The 18,326-nt window shown below is 38.3% G+C and overlaps 1 protein-coding gene across 1 annotated transcript in view; it reads right to left on the bottom strand.

Annotated features, from left to right (window-relative positions):
• LOC149702420 (metabotropic glutamate receptor 2-like) overlaps positions 1-18,326 on the bottom strand; it is a 67,043-nt gene that overhangs the window by 12,116 nt on the left and 36,601 nt on the right. The window contains exon 5 of the mRNA XM_089867116.1: positions 9,199-9,735. Coding sequence (XP_089723242.1) covers positions 9,199-9,735 — 537 coding nt within the window. The remainder of the gene's footprint in view (positions 1-9,198; positions 9,736-18,326) is intronic.

Below are 18,326 nucleotides of genomic sequence, written 5' to 3'. Positions count from 1 at the left end.
GAAATATTGACGAAGCCTTAATTTGTTTTTGAACTATACTTAATTTACGAAAATATCCTGATGGAGTTATTTTAGTATTTTATCCAGATTGTCTCTCCAACAGCGAGGATTACTGGTTGACATATTGAGGACAACACTATACGATCGCGATGTGGCATGTACTAGAGAACGTCTATGATACGAAATTGAATTTTTGAAGAGGACAGACTGATGGGAAAATGGTGTTATTGGTAAAGAAGGTAGTCTTCGAGAAACTGGTGGGCCAGTGCTCTCTAAAGTGCTCCGGGGTCTTGAGAATTTTGGAGTACTGTTGTATGTAAACAAACAGTGTGCAATACCTTTCACAAGTCCCGCGAGCCTACATTTTTAACTCGGATAAAATATTTAAAAACGAAAACTTTTATATTTTCATTGCGTAGGCTTCATTATTGGAGACCCTTCAATAAAGTAGTTGTATTTTGCAATACAGAATTATTTCTTTGCTACTATGATATGGTTATAGTGGTATATAATACTATGTTTAGGTGTATAAGCCATTCAGTAATTCCATTTTCAACGCATTTTAAATGAATGGCAAGATATAGGTTAAAAGCTAATGTATTCCCTCAATCGTTTCATTTCCAAAAGCTAAGAAGAAATGACCATTTTATTCAAACTAAATTTAACGTTCCTAGAAATCTATAAAAATTTCCATAAAGTTAGATAAGATAGTCTATAAAATTATATGGCTCTGCCGTCCGTACCATCGTTCCATTAAGTTTGCATTATATAATATACGAAAGACCCCGACTTGCCTAAGAGCCAAAGTTAAGCGGAGAGACACATCAGTACGTTTTCCACATAATCGAAAATAGTGCCAGTCAACCTCAAAGTGTTTATATATTAAAATAAAAATATCCAGCCGCGCGAGCGACTCGCCCATTTAAAATGTCTCTCCTAAAATGTTTAAGACTTTTTTTTAACAGAAGACCACCATCTTAAAGTAGAAGGAGAAGGAGAAGGAGAAGGAGAAACGCAGTCCATGCTATAAATAATAATACAATCTCAAATATATTTACAGGGAAAGACGATGCCTTACAGTAGCTATAAATTCGACAAATATTGCAATTTATAAACAGTACACAGTCAATAGACGTTGCATTTATATTTTTAAGGGTGTAAACAATTGTAATAAATATTATTGTCCAAAATAATTCAACATCAGATAGTTTTAGGAATTTAATTACCAGCTATTTTCCAAGTTGACCAAGGATTAAAAGAAAAACATTCTCAGCTAGTATATAATCGGCTTCCCTCTAAAACTAGTTTCAGCGTATAGAGATGACATTCGATGGAGTGATTAACTCCTCGAAACGAATACACCTTCAAGTTATATACTTCCGATTTTTTAACAGAAAAAAGGGGTAAATGGTATAGTAGCTATATCATTATTTTTTATCCGGCCTATAACTGATCGCCGTTTAGCGAACGGCTGTTTTGAGCTACAGGCCGTAAATCAAATAGTTGGTATTAAACGACGCTCCCATAGGACTTTATTTTTCAGTTTCCCTTTTTCCCACATCGCCTTTTTTGACAGGATATTATTTTTAATGCGCGCCTGCCATTAATATTATACTCTTTCGTCTTAATATAAAGTTTTTAAGTACGTCATGTCGAGGTTACTTAAAAAATACAGCCTTGAAAGAAAAAAAAAACTTATTTTAAAATAAATAAAATGGACTCTCTGGAACATTGCTTTTGAAAAATGATAGCCATATATTATTTAAAAGCTATCGTATATTATTTTTCGAGATTACTTTTCTATAGATGTACCTGTACAGGGTTTGTCATTTGCGAAGCTTTATCAGAAATTAATAATACGATATGGTTAACTTGCAGAGGTTAACGGTAATAGTTAGTATAGGGTGCTGTCGGTTACCTGTGACAGAGGGGCTATCCACCATCTGTGTATATTAAAGGGACCCATCCACCTGTAACCGAGCCACAGGCTTAGTATTATATCTACCATCTCATAAGGTCAAAGGTGAATGCTTTAACCGTACCGACTCTTTCTTCACTTCCTAAAATATTACGAGGTCTGTGCTAGTAAACCGGATCATTTCTTAACCCAATCTCCACAAACAGAAAAACCCAAAATCTCAGAACTCCATTTCTAAAATTTCTACGTTGCGATTATGAAATAACACTACTAGATAAAAACAAACGGATCAAGGGATACGAACAAATGTATGACGTTACTTATTATATAATTGTCTTTACAGGTACTGACTGGTTTTTGTTTACAGGTCGAGATAAAATCACGAGCCATTGCGTAACCCGGAAAAGTACTAAAGAAACAATTTCCGGAAGAGTCTGGTTTCCTGCACAATGCCAGAAGATGGATAGTTAGGCCTAGAGCTGAGATTTTTTCCCCAAATCAAATGAAGATCCAAGATGCGGGGAAAGAAGAGATAACACGAGGCAGGATGGATCAACCTGGATAAGGTGATGAGCAAAAACACAGATTCCGCAGGTGAAGTTAGCGAGCGCGGGAAATCCGTACCAGAGAAAGAAATATAATAACAATAATAATAATAAGTGAGTTCCTTTGTTTTTACCTTTCGCGCTCGAGCTGAAAGGTGCGTACGTCAGAAATAAATTAATCCAGAAGGTATTAGAGGAAACAGGTAATAACTATAAATCGCTTTACGTCTTTCGTAACTTGGGTTTAATTTACTTCCAAAGTAACAGCATGTTCCATAAATTTGTCACTGCTTACAAACTGGAGCTTGTCATGAAGTGAATGAGGTAAGTCATAGATTCGAGGTAAAGCGACATACGCCTGGTGAGGCGCGGTCAAAGGCTTAGTACAGACAAAATAGGACCTAGATGGAACTTGGTCCTGCAAAATTAACCACCGAGTGTAGGACTTCAATTCTCGCTTCCGTCGTTCTCCCTCGAACTAGCTCGAGCTGTAAGTCTCTCAGTAGCATTACGAAGTGTCATACTTATGGAACGGAACATATCACTTATAAACTTATGAAGTAACGATATAAAGATGGAACAAGTGGTTGAAAAAAAAACAGGGATTACAGCAGTCAATAAAGAAAAGTCATTTCCTGGAGTAGAAACCAACCTTTCTTTGAAGAAGCGAGTACAGTTTAACATAAGAAAAAAATACCAACACCACCACGTTTACTATGGAATAAATCACCCCTTTTACTGTTGGGATTCCACTGACATAAAAGAATCAGATGAGAAAAGTATAAGGGAATGTGATCTTTAGCGCAGCTGACGTACCAATTCTATTTCTTTAAGTTCTCTCTCTGGAAGCCTTTCAAACCTTAATTTATTTTACCATAGGAAACATTATTTTCTATAAGTAAGTCTTAAATGGGGGAAACAATTCAATACGTTTTACTTCGTGAAAACATTTCCCACAGAATTATGCCACAGTGTACTTATGATAAATTGTTATATTACTTTGAAAGTTTACAGAAAAAGTCCGATTAAATTTTTTACAATGTATAATATTTTATTCTTATTCCGAGAGAGAGAGCTTTCAAGAATGCTAAATCTAATTTATCTAAAGACAGATGATATAAAAATGGAGTATAGAAGTTTATTTTGAAAGTTGCGTTGAAACAAAAAATAAGTGAAACAATACTTACAAGGGAGTTTTGAGAAAGGAAAAGTAAATTCTCCATAAATGTTTTTGGTGTTCTTCCGCGCCTAAATATACCCTTAATCCTATTGGAGGTAATCCTGGGTGTTTAGGGTCTCTGGGAAACGGAACGGGGCTACCAGTAAAAGAAATGTCCTAGAAAGGCCGAGATGGACGCCTAATCCAACCCATTTTACTTTGAACTTGGACGTATTAAGTGCGGAGTGTTTAACAATATCAAACCGGGTTACAAAGACAATAACCGTTTAAAACCAAAATAACCCCTTTCATTCATGAAGTTTCATTCTACAGAAATACACGTAAGATGTAAGCGAGTAAGAGTATAGAAAACAAACAAAGATATTTAACGTTTGTTTCATATCTGATTTTAGCAAATATATCTCTAGTTTAATTACTCTAATAGGCTGCGGAGTAATTCTGGCAACACAATCGATTTTCTAAACACTCTTCTGAGTCTCGATGGAAAGAGTCTAAGGAAGAATGGAGTTCCGGTTCCGGCCGATAGGGGACGCCTCATTCAAGTACGGTCAAGTCGTCGTCGGTTGCAAAAGAAAGTATAGCTTCTTTCAATCAGAGCCCTGGACGAAGAAGCTATTGGAAAGAGCGCAACAGATTTCTGTTCCTCTTATTTTCCTATAGCGCGCACTCCTCTCTATGTATGCCTTATAGAAAAAGGGTAAATAGCGGTTGCCAAGCGCGAATAGTTCTTAATAGGGTCACGATGAAGGTTAAAGAAATAAAGTAGTACACTTCTAAAAAGGTCAACAGGTCAATATTTTCGTTCTACGAATCAGGTTCTGAAAGAGATCGTGATTTGTTTGAAAAATAAAAAAAATCACGTGAAATTAATTTTTTTATTTTTAAAATCACGAGAATTTGTTTAAATCTCGTGACATTTTTTTTAAGTTTTAAAGTTCAAGGGTCACTGGAGGTATCGCAAATAAATCAATAATTAACCGTCGACCCTTACTTAAACTGCCACAAAGACATTAATTACGGCTATTAGTAATTACCAATGACCAATTACGCATCTTAAAAATAAGGGCACACGTTGATGGTGCATCAAAAACATCGTTTAGTAAAAACTACCCGTCATTAAAAACCCAGACGTAAAAAAACTCCTTCCATTTGCAAGAGATGAAACTTGGTTTTTCTTAAAACTTTCCAAACGCAAAAATTACTTCGAATAGATCCAAAGAAAGAGCGCGAAAAGAAATTACACGCCGTTTCCTATTGGATGTTTGAATTGTAAGCCTCTACTTCCTTTAGACGGAGTATTAGAAGTTCTTTTCTATTCATTAAACCCGATTCCGCGGTGTGGTCAACGATAAAATGTGCGAGGGGGTTCCTTTTTTGGCGCTGGCTAATAAGCCGTAGCGCGCTCTGAGCCAGCCAGTCGAGCTCGTAATTGGCTCGTTGAACCATTTCCGGAAGCCGACTGATTAGCCCTAGAAAAGCTTAATGACGTCATTAAGGAATCCTTCCAGTCACTAGACTACCTACCACTAGCCTAACCCGCCAAACACTAAGAATAATCAAAGACCGGGCGCGCGCCCAAAATGCATTCCAGGTTTTTGGCGCTTGCCAAGTGTTGCAGGCAAATTGCCCATAACTTTACTAGGGATGTTCGTGAAAAGAAAATCCAATGAGGCAACTCTAGCAAAAACACAAGAACTAGCTAGCTAGTAAAACTCGCTAACTCAATTATCACCGCAGAATGTTTATGAGACTTGTGGAATGAGAACGTGTTGTTTGCTCTGTACTCGAGTGAAATATCTGCTTATAAAGGCTGACGGTTTAATTTATCGCGATCTAATTAACGGTGATGGTTAGACAACACCAAACCAAAGACTTCGATGAGATCAAATTCATTGACACAATAAAGTCCCCACCAAAATCAATCGAACTCCGCCAAGTACTTGCGAAAAATGAGGCAACCTAAAAGCCGGTCGCCCGCAAATTAATTAGTTTTTTAATACATCTTTTGAAGTTGTCGCGACGCGTATTCTCGTGCACGATGTACTAGGCTATACGATGCTTCTACTTTAATTGAAAAATTTGGGGATATTTTTCTTCGAGAGGTCCGCGAAGAGATGACCCTTCCCTGACCCTCCCTCGGCTAGTAGTGCCCACTTGATTAGAAAAGGGATGGTTGGACTCTGAAAGGTTTTGGAGAGATTTTTGATGAAATCCCAATGAAAACGAAGGATAGGCCTCGTGCAAACAAACGAGAGATAGATAACATCATAAGATTTCTTCCATAAGTTTGTCACTGGTAACTTAGAAACTGGAGCTTGTCATGAACTAATTGAAGTAGGTCATAGATTCAGGGTAAAGGGAGGGACGCCTGGTGAGGCGCTGTCAAATTTGGGCTTAGGAATGCAGACTAAATAGGACCTAGATGGAAGTCCTGCAAAATTAATTAACCACCGAGTGTAGGACTTCAATTCTCGCTTACAATCGTTGTCGAACTAGTTATCTCGAGCTGTAAGCAACTCTCTAGCATTACAAAGTGTCATACTTAGTGGAACATATCACTTATAAACTTATGATAAAATGGACTTGGGGTTTTCATTACATCATTTGAAGGTGGGTCTCGTGCACGAGGCTCACTTATCTATAATCAACTTCAAAGAAATTTCTATATTACACTAAGTACTCCATTGGGAGACATTCCACGAGAGCTCCATAAAAATCACGAGCTGCCATATGACGTATCCTTAATGATGAATAGGCGGTTGAATTGAAATGAAATTACGTAATTCTTCTTTTCTCTTTTACAGGTTACAAATTTGGGAACAATATTTTGGATGGCTTTGGACTTGGGATTCTTTTCCATTATGGCAAATCTTTTTGAAAGAACTATTTTACGTCTTTCAAGCAATTTCAGCATTACGCCAATTTTCATTTTTAAACCTTCCAGGGGGCATCGTTAAAACAATGAGAAAAATATAATACCTACTTTACTGCATTTGCAACTTTAGAGAACTTTTCAGTACGAGTAAAATTATACAGGGTGTTAAAAAATGGAGGTGGTAGTTCCGAATTACAGTACTTGTGTCCAAAAGCACACCCTGTAGGAAACCCTCGGTTACAGAAGGCAACACCGATTACAAATGTCACCATATAAATTTCATTTCACACTTTATGAAAGACCCCTTACTTATCTGTTCGCAAACACTGCATGCAGCTCGTTTAACAAAACCGGGAGAAAAGTTTAATGGATATACGAGAGCAAGCTTAGTTTTCTCGGATCCCGTATTACGAAGTTAGACCCTAATAGACAATGGCAGTTGACTGCGAGCCGAGGGTTATAATATACTATAGGATTGCACGTCGAGGCCTGGCTGGCTTTGGCCTTTACCGTCTGGATTAAACGAAGCGTGGCGGACGATTTTAAACCCCAAGATTTTAAGCAATCCCTTACACCCCCGTAAATTAAGGCCCGACGCTATCTAACTGGGGCTCCGTACAGTGGAGGAATTTAGCTGAAACCGCAAGAACCCATTTTCGCCACACGACACTGAGATAACTTGAAATTTATGAATATAGTGTACTTGGGAATGCTTACAGAGTTTAAAGTGTAGGTGATGCGAATTGAAAGAACTATTACGGGACATAGTTTTGTAATGGTTTTCTATACAAACAATGACACAGACACTTTAAGGTCAACGCCAAAGCAGTTGCACGGTCCTCCATTTTGTTGAAAACTAAAGCTGTCTGCCCGAGTTAACGTTATGTTAGTTTCTTCTTGATTGCAACGAAGTCACTAATAAATAATTTGAAACATCTGGATTCTGTAAAACTCCACCACTAAACTATTCTTTCTATGGATATCTACTTGTAAATAATGTTCTAGAGTAAATTTCGCATTTATAAGTGTCCATTAAAGTCAACTTTGCAGTTAGTTCAAAGTGAAGGAAAAACAAAGCCAAACCCATACTGCAGCTTTGAGAACAAATTTAGCGAGATTTTGACAAAACTTCGCCTACAAAATATTTATCATTCGTAAACAGTTGCCATCAACACTGATTAACAATTCTAAAAAGCTAAAGAGTTTAGAACTTTGGAGGTGAGAAGTCGGACAATAATTCTAGTACTTCTTCGCTATTACTATATAATATTATACAAGATTTTGGCAAGTATTCGACTCGCATACGCGACCCAAAGTACACCACTAACCACGTACGAATAAACACGTTGGTTGCACCTAGACGAGTAAATAATTAGCTAATTGAGAAGTCTGACGTATTTACAGGCGCGAGAGAGGACAGAGTTTTATTCTCACGGATGATTAGTAGTCGCTGATGTAATTATTTAAAAGCCACACAACACCACCACCCAACACCTTGCTGGTTAAAAACCAGAGTAGGGGGGGGGAGAGAGAGAGCGCGAACCCAATCCAAACGGAACCAAATTTCCCCCCAGAGGAAAAACTCATCGACGTTCTAGCTGGGTCCAACGTCTTTATTGATCGTTCCACCAAAACTAAAGGGACACTAAAACACATACAAATGTCTCGGGGTAACACTCGGATCCTTATCAGGACAGTCCAGAAGGTGTCCAGATTAAAACTAAAAATTTAAACTTGGAGGAAGTAGAGAAGGGAGAGTAACGGAAGGTAACTTGAACCGCACAATCGTCTCTGTATGTCAAGCGCAGAGGCCAGAAGTCACATGCACGGACAATAGCAACAGAGCTAGGCCGAGGCCGTACGTCGTAACCAAATTTCTCTCTGTTGTTGCTACCGCGCATGTACGGAACTGTAGCACCGAGTCAGTTCTTGGTACCCGTTTTGAAAGGGAGAGTGGCTGACGGAGAATTTGGTCTCTCCGCGCCTCCTATTTGCATTCACTGATTTTATTTACCGCTTACCGTCGGATATGGAAGGAAATGAAAGAGAAGGTTCTTCACAAAAGATTTGGGAGCAAGCGCAGAATTTCGTCTCGCCTATTGTCACCAGGTTTAATTAAATTTGAAAAATTCTCCAGCTGGCCAAAAATTGTTTGCATAACTTTAATCGGTAGAAGAATTCCCTCACATCCGATTTATTTCGAGTCGGTATATAAGGTCAAAAGTCGGTAGCCAGGGATTGTAGTATATGTTTTAATAATTTTAACCCTAGCTATCGTCTAAATGACATTCCTTGCCTGCAGCCTGGAGAAGAATTTCCCGATTTATTGTATAATTATACTGATTTTCGTATGTACGGTGCGGTCCCTAAGTGAATTATGGAATTTGGGGTGGGTTCATTGATATTAAGCTTGGAAATTATTGTTCGTAACACGGATATCGTGATTTCCCCGGTGTAATTTGTCTTTTTAGTATTTTTGGGGGTGATACCGTGACGTAACTGTCTTTCAAAAAGGTAAAAGAATAAGCTAGTGACGTCAAATTCAAATATTTCATGACAGCAGACGACGCGATTGAAAAAATTCAAAATTAGGCTTAAGTCGTTAAAAACAATTTCGTCTTCGTAAAGGTGAAGGTCATACCCTTCCAAAAAAGAATAAAAAATCTAAAATTAGGCTTACCAGTGAAACGAACATTGCGCAGATACGACAATAATTCCGTCCCGTTGATTGGCTTCATCTTATCGCAAAGGCCTGGTTTCCCATCGCAAAGTTCACGATGCATGTCCTTGAAGGCGTAGGCGAAGGTCAAAACGGCGTCGCTGACAAACTGCAACTGGCGTTCTTGTTCGTAACCATTTTCAAAGGTCATACGCTCGTCACCGGTGCACGTCTTGGTGTATTCTCTGTTGTAAGGCGTGACGCTACTCCCCTGCCATTTGCACTTGAAGTAATGTTCCCAGTACTCGATGAACCAAGGGTTACGCTGGTTGTTTTGTACGGTCAAACTGAGAAAGTATTCGTCAAAACCTTCTACCGGGTTGGCTCGGGGTTGAACCGATAATGTTCCTTCCACTTGAGGTTCGTTACCCTCGGACACGAGTGACCGGGCGCTCCACCCGTCACTGCCGATCCAAGTAAAAAGACCAGTGGCGTTTTTACGACGTACGGCTCTCATAACGCCGGCTACTTCTTGATCCGAACCAAATATTATGACGCCTGCAAATAAAAAATAAAAACGGGGTTTTACTAAAAAAAATTAAATAGACATTCCAACCGTAAATTAGGCCTATAACCATAAGTTTGTGAGATGAAATATTGTTGATTTTCAGTACCGTTTTTTTTAATTGAAGATAATATGGTACTAATTGTTCGAATCAAAAGGAATATCAACAAATAAACAAGAGGAAGTTTGGCTCTCAAGGAAATTAATCTATTCTTAAACGCGGGCACGTAACGAAAGGATAAGAAAGAGATAGCATTCGATTTAGCCGCGGAAGTTAATTGATAAGAACAAGAAGAAAAAGGAAGGGGTATAGAGAAAAGCCATTAAGAACCCTATAGAGAAAGAAACCGAGTAAAAGATCCGGAAATGAAGTTGCAATCGGAAGAGATCCTTCTGCCCTAGCACTTCCATGGCCCTTCTTCTAAGCGGATACGTTGCACGGAAGGAAATCATTTAGCCCTCAGCCTCCTTCTTTTGAAACTGTTCACGTGGCAGATGCAGCGGCGCACAATGCACGCGCGAGCTTGGCTGTATAAACAACCAACTGGAAAACAATTGGATGGACCTTTTCTCGAGATTAATTGATAAACGACAAGGCCCCTTGGGATGTAGCAAGACTCTGAAAAAATAAAGGACCCTAGGGAAATCGGCGGCACCAAAAGCTACACGGCGTAACTTTCTGGGTAATATTTTTTAGCTTTAGGAGTGCTATCATGCAGTTAAGAATTACTTAATTTGACCCTAAGTTTCAATCAAATTAATTTTTAGACGTCAGTCTAGCTGAGTCAGGCAAACTTTGAGACGTCAGAACTCTGGCAACAAGATAGAATGAAATGTCCAGAGGCTGCCCGATAGGCAATGTTCAAAATTGTCATCTCCAGCGATAGGAAATACTTGGGTTTGGGTTCACAAACATCAACAGAGTTTGATGGTGGAAAAAATGGATTTGAAGGGAAATCATTTTAGGCAAAGCTTTCTTTACTTAGGGAGAGGACTTACGTTATAGACCTATGGCTGACATAAGTTCTCCGGCGAGTTTTGAGTTGAGACAGAAGACAATTAAGATTCAGACTGAGTTAATGAACCCTTATTTAAAGGAAGATATCTGCAGAGAGAGAGAGAGAGCAAGAGAGGGAGAGGTCGTTCGTTGGCGGATGCAACGCGAGGGATCGACGTTATCGGTTTAGGTTCGGGACGGAGGGCTTACAAAGGCGGCCAATCTTTACAAGGAAAAAGAAAAGGAAGTAACGCGGAAAAGAGATTGAGGAGAGCGGATGACGGAAGCGTCTGTCGATGAACGTAAAAAGTTTTTTATCGTTTCCCCATCCCCCATCCCCCGTTTGCCTCCTAACCCGTCTAGCTACGCCTTTTAAAAGGGACGTTGAAATGTATGTAAGAGTCAGATTGCATCAAATCAATATGCCTAAGGATCGTGTTTGTTCTTTAAACTTTGCGGAACAATCATAAGGCTGCGAGCTTCGTTCGCACCATGGTGGGTGATACTTCGTAATTTCGTAACCATTTTAAAGTCGTTCGCGACTAAAACGTTTCCGATATCACCTTTCCAAAGATTGTTCATGCTCAAAGCGGTTTGGTTTACCTCCAGTGCCGGATTAAAGGTGGGGCCGAGGGGGCACTGGCCCCCGGGTGCAAAATGACTTAATCCGGCCCTGTTTACCTCAGAAAGGCCCTTCAAAGACCATCGGCGATTTAATGACCATGGAATAGTAATTAATCTCATGGAATTAATTTCTTTGAAATATTAAAAATTACTGTTCGCAATACGATTAAATTAGCACCTTGTTAGGAAATTCTCTACAAATTAATATCTATTACATATTTGAGGTAGCATTTACTAATCCATCCAAGTTTTAGTTGTCCTTTATACAAAGAAATCGAACCGGGTCTCTATCCTCTCTATAGTGAGTGACTCGAGTGAGGGGCAAAAAAGATAGGGCAGCCTTTTATTGAGTTAGAGGTATACGGTAGTAGGCGTAGGATGCGATGGAAAAATAAGATAGAGATCGTCTCTTTTTATAGCGGGAATCAATGTAAGATCGATCTTGTTCAGTGACTTAGAAAACGAGCTTCGTCTCCCTGCCCTACCCAACACCCATCCTTGCCCAACCTTAGTTCTCTAACTCTTTTTCTATACCCAGCCCCAGAAAGGAGATAGCCCCCCCCCCTGTTACACGTTTTATTATCGTCTGCACCACACATTAATCCATCGCCACGATTGTCCAAAAAGGATTTTGGCCCATGCAGAGATTGACTGGGAAAAAAATTGAACATTCTATAACCGACACGGGGACTCTGTACTGTTCGACCAATCGTCTCCATTGGATGATACTTTTAAAAGGTTGGGACATGCATGGTGACGTCAATAAAGGAGTATATTATTAACTCCTCCCATATCAGCTAGTATCATGGTATCACTAAAACAGATTTAGTTTATGTCTGTATCCAAATTACACGAACCGAGGTTTTATCTTTATTACAAATACAGTACGGAATTACGACTGGTGCTAAAATCCGAAATACTTTTAACCCTCGGTACTTGCAAATTCGTAAAAAAACATTGAGAATAATAAGAGGAATAGAAGCCTAGGCCTTTGCCATAAGATCCAGGCTTGGATTATTCGCAATTCCTCTCTCTTATTGGTTAGAAGGTCATATAATTGCGCTCGCTATACATTCTCCCTTATCAAAACCCGAGGATGCAAACACTGCATGAAGATATTTGATTAAGAACTCAGAGGTATTTAATCAAAAACGATTGTATGAGAATCAAACAAATAAACATCGGAAAATGCAAACAGAATTGCGCCCTCCTAGAAAGCGCATGCGTGTCTTTGAAAAGGGCAAAGGAATAAATTTCAATTTTAAATTATATATGAAATCCAAATAGATTAAATTTAATCAAACATCTCCAAAGTAAATGTAATAGAACAAAAGCAAACACACGGTGTAGGTAAGAAGGTAATAAAAAATTAAATTATCGCGTCTGTGAACAGTTTTTATTTGGAAGCATTATATACTTTGAGCGGCTTGGAAAAATAGAAAACGTCCCAACATATTTTTTTTCAAATTCTACATTTTATTTTTGCGAATATTCAAATTGTATATAAACTGAATAAGGAAGTTAAGTTTCTCTAAAAGAAAAAGACAGTGGAAGTAAAAAAGAAAAGAGGAAGTGTCACTGGAGAGGAAGAGAAAGGATCTAAGAGACGGGGAAATTTCATCCCTTAGGGAACAAAGACTTTTTCCATTTTGATAGACTGGATAAAAATTCCTAAACGCACGCGCTTGTTCATGCAGAGAATAGTAGGGTACTTGTTCGCGAGAAAAGGTCAAGGCTCTCAATATATGATATGCCCTGTTAAAATTACAGAATACATCTTAGGTAACTATGGAAATATCCCTTAAGAGCTAGGAACCCAGCTTGACTTTACCAAATTATTAATTTAATTACGGGAGCTAATAAGGAAGGAGTGCAGTATCAATTTGTTTTAAATACATATCGAAGCCAGGCGTTTGCAAATTTACCATGCTGATCTAATTTGCAAATTTACAATATGCTGATCTACTTAATGCGATTAAACTTAGCTATTCCTCGAAGAATTTGGTGCGGTTATGGTATAAGCATCAGTCAATGTTCTTGGGTTTCACTTCCGTTTTGTAATTTCAAGGAGGTTCATAAATCTACAAAGTTTTCTACTACATAAATCATCACGTGACGTCAGTTGTCATATTAAAACACAAAAAATACAATTTGTACAGAAGCATGGTTGTTGGTCAAGTATAGCCTAGGATAGGATGACACTAAACAGGAAAGTGATCTATGCGAAGTTCCACAACTTGACAGATGAAAATAAAAAAATAAAAGGAGTTTTCGAATTTTTACGTTTGGTAAGATTGGATGATGGAATCTTCGAGGAGGGAAACTTACTTCCTCCAAGATGGAAGTAGATTTTGAAAACTGCTGCAGGCTGCGCAATTATACGCTATGAATTTCGGACCATTACAACAAGAAGGGAAAATCAATACTATAGATTTGAACGAAAAGACCTATGGAACACATTTTTTAAACTTTGTAATTAAAAAGAGGAGCAAAAAAGGAGTTAATTTCTAAACTAAGTTATTCGAAATTAATTTTAGAGTGACCTTGATACACCACTAAAAATGAAGATCCCAAGAAATTAAATTTAGAAAGATTACATTGATAATCCTTATCTTAATCTCTCGCTCGTAACGTGAACTTTGTTTTTGTATCAACATAACAAACATTTAAAAACTCTTCCAGTTTTTCTATATCCTGTAACCGTGCATCAGGATTCAAATTCCTATGAAACTTTGAACGTCCATCCATGGTGAACAGCCCCTGGTAAAGTTTCCCGTTTCTGTTTTCTTTCTTGGACCATCTAACCACGCACCCACTTCACAACTGGACTGAGGGTATATAGGTGAGTCGAAAGCTCTGCCCTACTTAGTATAAGATCGCTTCTAAACCTGCAATCACGAGGAAGGAGGGAGGAAGAGCTCGTGTGGAAGCGAGTGACTTCGGGGGACGCGAGGAAGCGAAATTTAATATTCTCTGGTGATATTGACTTCCCGTAACGTTAGCTGGAAAGCCCAACGACAGGGGAACAAGATGGAAACAAACATGGACCCGGGGGGAACGTTCAGAACTGCGATGTATGTAAGGGAAAATTCCATTTTTGTATATTTTTTTTAGGACCTCGATATTGAATCTGGCTGGGCCTTTACTAATACGAAAGTTTATCGCTTGGCAGAATACATACCTAAGCATATTTCCATTACACTCTTAGAAGGGGGCCAAATTCTGGTAGAAAAACTACGTATTTTTGTACCCAACTCTATATTAAGATTGCAACAAACTATATATAAGTTGCCAAGGATAAACAGCGATATGAAAAAAACAAAGCAAATATATGTTTAGGGACAATTTCCTGTAAGTAAAATTTTACATATGAAGCAAGCAGTTCAAGAATAACAGTAGTGACATAACTATACGCAAAGGTAGACCAATCTGACATTGATTACTTCTCAATGAATTAATGATATGTTTCTCAGCAAGGACATAACTTGGACTCCATTTTTAAATGGATCATACATGGCGTGTCAAAAAACACGGGGGTCTGCAACGTTTACTTACGGAGATACGGGCTCCCAACCCATTGGTTCCTATAACTTAAATTACCGAATATTGATTGCGATATCCGTTATTCTGGGCGTGTGACTCGAATCAAACGATCCGCTGGTATAAATGTCACTTCATTTTTGAAATGAAGCAGGGCGGGAAAACCCTCTCGTGACAATAAGCGCGTGAAGCTAAGAGCGTGCAGTGCAATTGATTAGCGGGAATTAAATTGCGCGCCAAAGTTCCCCAATCAAATACACGACGGCATGTTTAGTCTACGAATCAGAATTATATATAGGTTAAACCTCGCGTATACGTTCTTGTTAATTATCGTAGCCGCTAGAGTCTAAACATTCCAATGTTTTAAGACGTTTATGGATTTTCTAGCCTATATATGTTGTCTTGACTTTTCATAACAAAAATATATAGTAATGAAGGATATGTCAAAGAAACCTAAAACTGACCGACGGAAGTTTTTTGTCGTTTAAACGAAGACCCAGGGGGAGAAAAAAAGTCGATAATTTATACGGTTGACATTAAGTTGCAAGCGCTATATATCATAAACCATTAAAAGCGTAAAAACAAGTTGGAGCTCAAGCCCATTTGGTAAGAGCCACCATATCGTCAGGGTGATTCAAGCAGGGAAGAGACTTGCGTGGGGATAAGATGGCAACCTTATTAAAGTTAGTCTTCACAGTGTGTTAGGTTTATGTTTTGGGAATTTAAGGTTAGGTTGCTGTCTTGGATGTCCTTCAAACGTAATGGTTTATGCTTATGACATTGAGAAAGAATAGTGCAAAGTCTTCAATACTGGATAATCACGGCAAGGCCATCAACACTACGGCTACGCAATAATACGGTAATTTTGACGTAACCTAAAAATAGGGGCCATTATGTTAATCCAGCTAGCTCCGTTGACGACGTGGAACAGAGTACAGCACGCGAATCGAACTATAAGCCAATTTATAAAGAACGGGGTGTTAAATCCATAGTTAAGGGGCGTAAAGAAATCACAAAGAAATAAAAAGCTATATAGTGCATAGCGGAATAATGAAATACTTTACCACGCGCTGCGACCGCTCGCGCGCTTTCAAAGTTTTCGTGCACGCGACCCTAACACGCGCATGCTCTGCTCGTAACTGGTGGCTTTTAATTCATTGAAGCGCGCCTTTTCTTCTCACCTATAGAAAAGAATCGAACTAGCTAATTAGACATTAACACCTTGACTATGACTTTTTTTATAAACCATTTTCCAGATAAAAAAGATCGTAATTACTACGACACTAATCAGGCATTACGAATATGGTGAATTCTTTATATATAGAAATATAAACTATACATAACGTTGCAGAAGTATATAGTCTCTATTACCTAGATTAGTTTTTCCATTAATACAATCGGACAATGTTTTGCCAGGGTTTAATTACGCGGGTTAAAGAACTCACGTGAAACGTCGGGGGTACCAAGGCACTAATTAGCTAATTAAGAAAAACCAACTCTCTACGACGTCATAAGTACGTTATTCAATATTGTAAGGAATGAAACTAAATTCTCCTTTGGTCTATGTACTCTTTGAGCGGTTGCTGTTTTACCGTTGGAGACTCAAGGACTATGAACGCAAAAACGTACGAGATTGATTTTACCTTAATTTCTAAATACACAAAAAAAAGTTTTAAATGTTTTGTACAACTTTCGCAAATCGATCGCTTGACCCAAGCAAACAAAAAACAGATTGTAAACAATTTGGATGGCACGTATATTTTGAATGTTTCAGGTCATATCGACAGCTTTGAAGTATTAAAACATGTTTACCCGCAAGTTACTGATGACTTAACGAAGTTTATAAGCGATAATTTAAAACTCAACTGTATTGTTAAACTATCATATTTGGTCCATAGTGCACTTTATAATCATTGATTTTTTTTATAAAAAGCTAATTTACTCGACCTCAGTGTGAAGTTGGTCATTCCAAGATGGACGATAATACTCCGCCTCAGCTGTGTCCCAGAACTGAACTGATTCTCTTCGTAATTAACGCGAGAAATGGTTTCCCAATAAAAAACACTGCCCTCGATGTAGAAAAGCGCATTGAACTTTAAAGCTAAAAAAGAAACAATACCAAAGTAAATCGGGGTGAAGGAAAGGGACTTTTGGGCTGAAAATGATAGTCGTTAAAAGTATTCCCGATTTGGAAAATGACCATCTTTCGCCATCGGTTGCCATAGATACGCTCCATTTATTCCCAACGGATTTCCTTTTTGCTCGTTAAAAACGAGGAGCCATGGGAGTCGCGCATCCAGCCAGCCTCTTCCATCCCTAGAGAGATTTCTCGGCTTCCTTTTTCTCCTATGACATATAATCTACGCTATACAGAGGTATAAATTCCCTTTTAATCTTTAAAAACACCTTATAAAATATTTGAATAAGATTACGTAAAGCCAAGAATGGGGGAAAAAAAAATTCCCCAAAGACGCTTCACTTTCCAAACTTTCAGAATAAGAAGGATGTTATGGTGAGTATAGTAAAAAAAACATTTTTAAAAGCAAAGTTCAAAAGTTTCCTAATTCCAATCGATGCGTTACTATATATCATGAGTATCGTTTGACGTAACAATTAAATACTGCCTTAATCAGCTAAATCCATACATCAATCAACGACGTTACAACTATAGTCTCTGAACGCCTTCAAAATCGTAACCAAAATAACTATACAATTATATATATCGGTGCATAAATTAATTAATATCTGGGCTTACTTAGGTTCTAAGCAAGTATATATTATATTAGAAATGAAAGGAAAGAGACAAGCTCCTATATACCCTAGATTTGATCCGGGCTGTAGTTGGGAGACGTATATATCGGTTAAATCCTCTATCGCAAGTCCCAATATTGGATAAAAAGAATTGAGGTTACAGCAGCTAGCGCGAGCTGTATATCTCCAAGCAGGGGCCATGGCTAGGGGTATACATTCATCGGGAAAAACGTCGGCGTGACCTCTCTGGTCATTTTATTTTCACCATTGCCAATATAGGGTGATTCGCTCCATTGAACTAAGTGTCTTACTTTTTATATCATTCCCTAGAAAATGGAGGAATGCTTTTTATTTCTTTGAGCAAACTTCCTTCTCTCGCCGTTGGGGTGTTATATCATTCTTAAACTGACGGACGTCTTAAAGATTGCCCCCACGCGCAAAGTATTTACGACGATCCAGTTAACTTCTTCTCTTTCTCTCAACCCAACCCCTTAAAGGGAATATGAAATATGGCAAGTACTTCTGAGTACCTGGAGTTTGAATAACCTAAGAAGGCTTGGTTACGTTTCTCTAGGTCTAAGGAGTTCAATAAATTTTGCACCATTTGAATTTGAAAAACCATTCCGTAACGTCGAGTCCATCAATACATAAAAATAAGTTGCAATAGACATC

The sequence above is a fragment of the Phalangium opilio genome, unplaced genomic scaffold, assembly GCF_054372755.1.
Source record: "Phalangium opilio isolate 3A_F unplaced genomic scaffold, DU_Popi_V2 ptg000017l_1, whole genome shotgun sequence".
Taxonomy (NCBI): domain Eukaryota; kingdom Metazoa; phylum Arthropoda; class Arachnida; order Opiliones; family Phalangiidae; genus Phalangium; species Phalangium opilio.
This window is presented reverse-complemented; position numbering and strand designations above follow the sequence as displayed.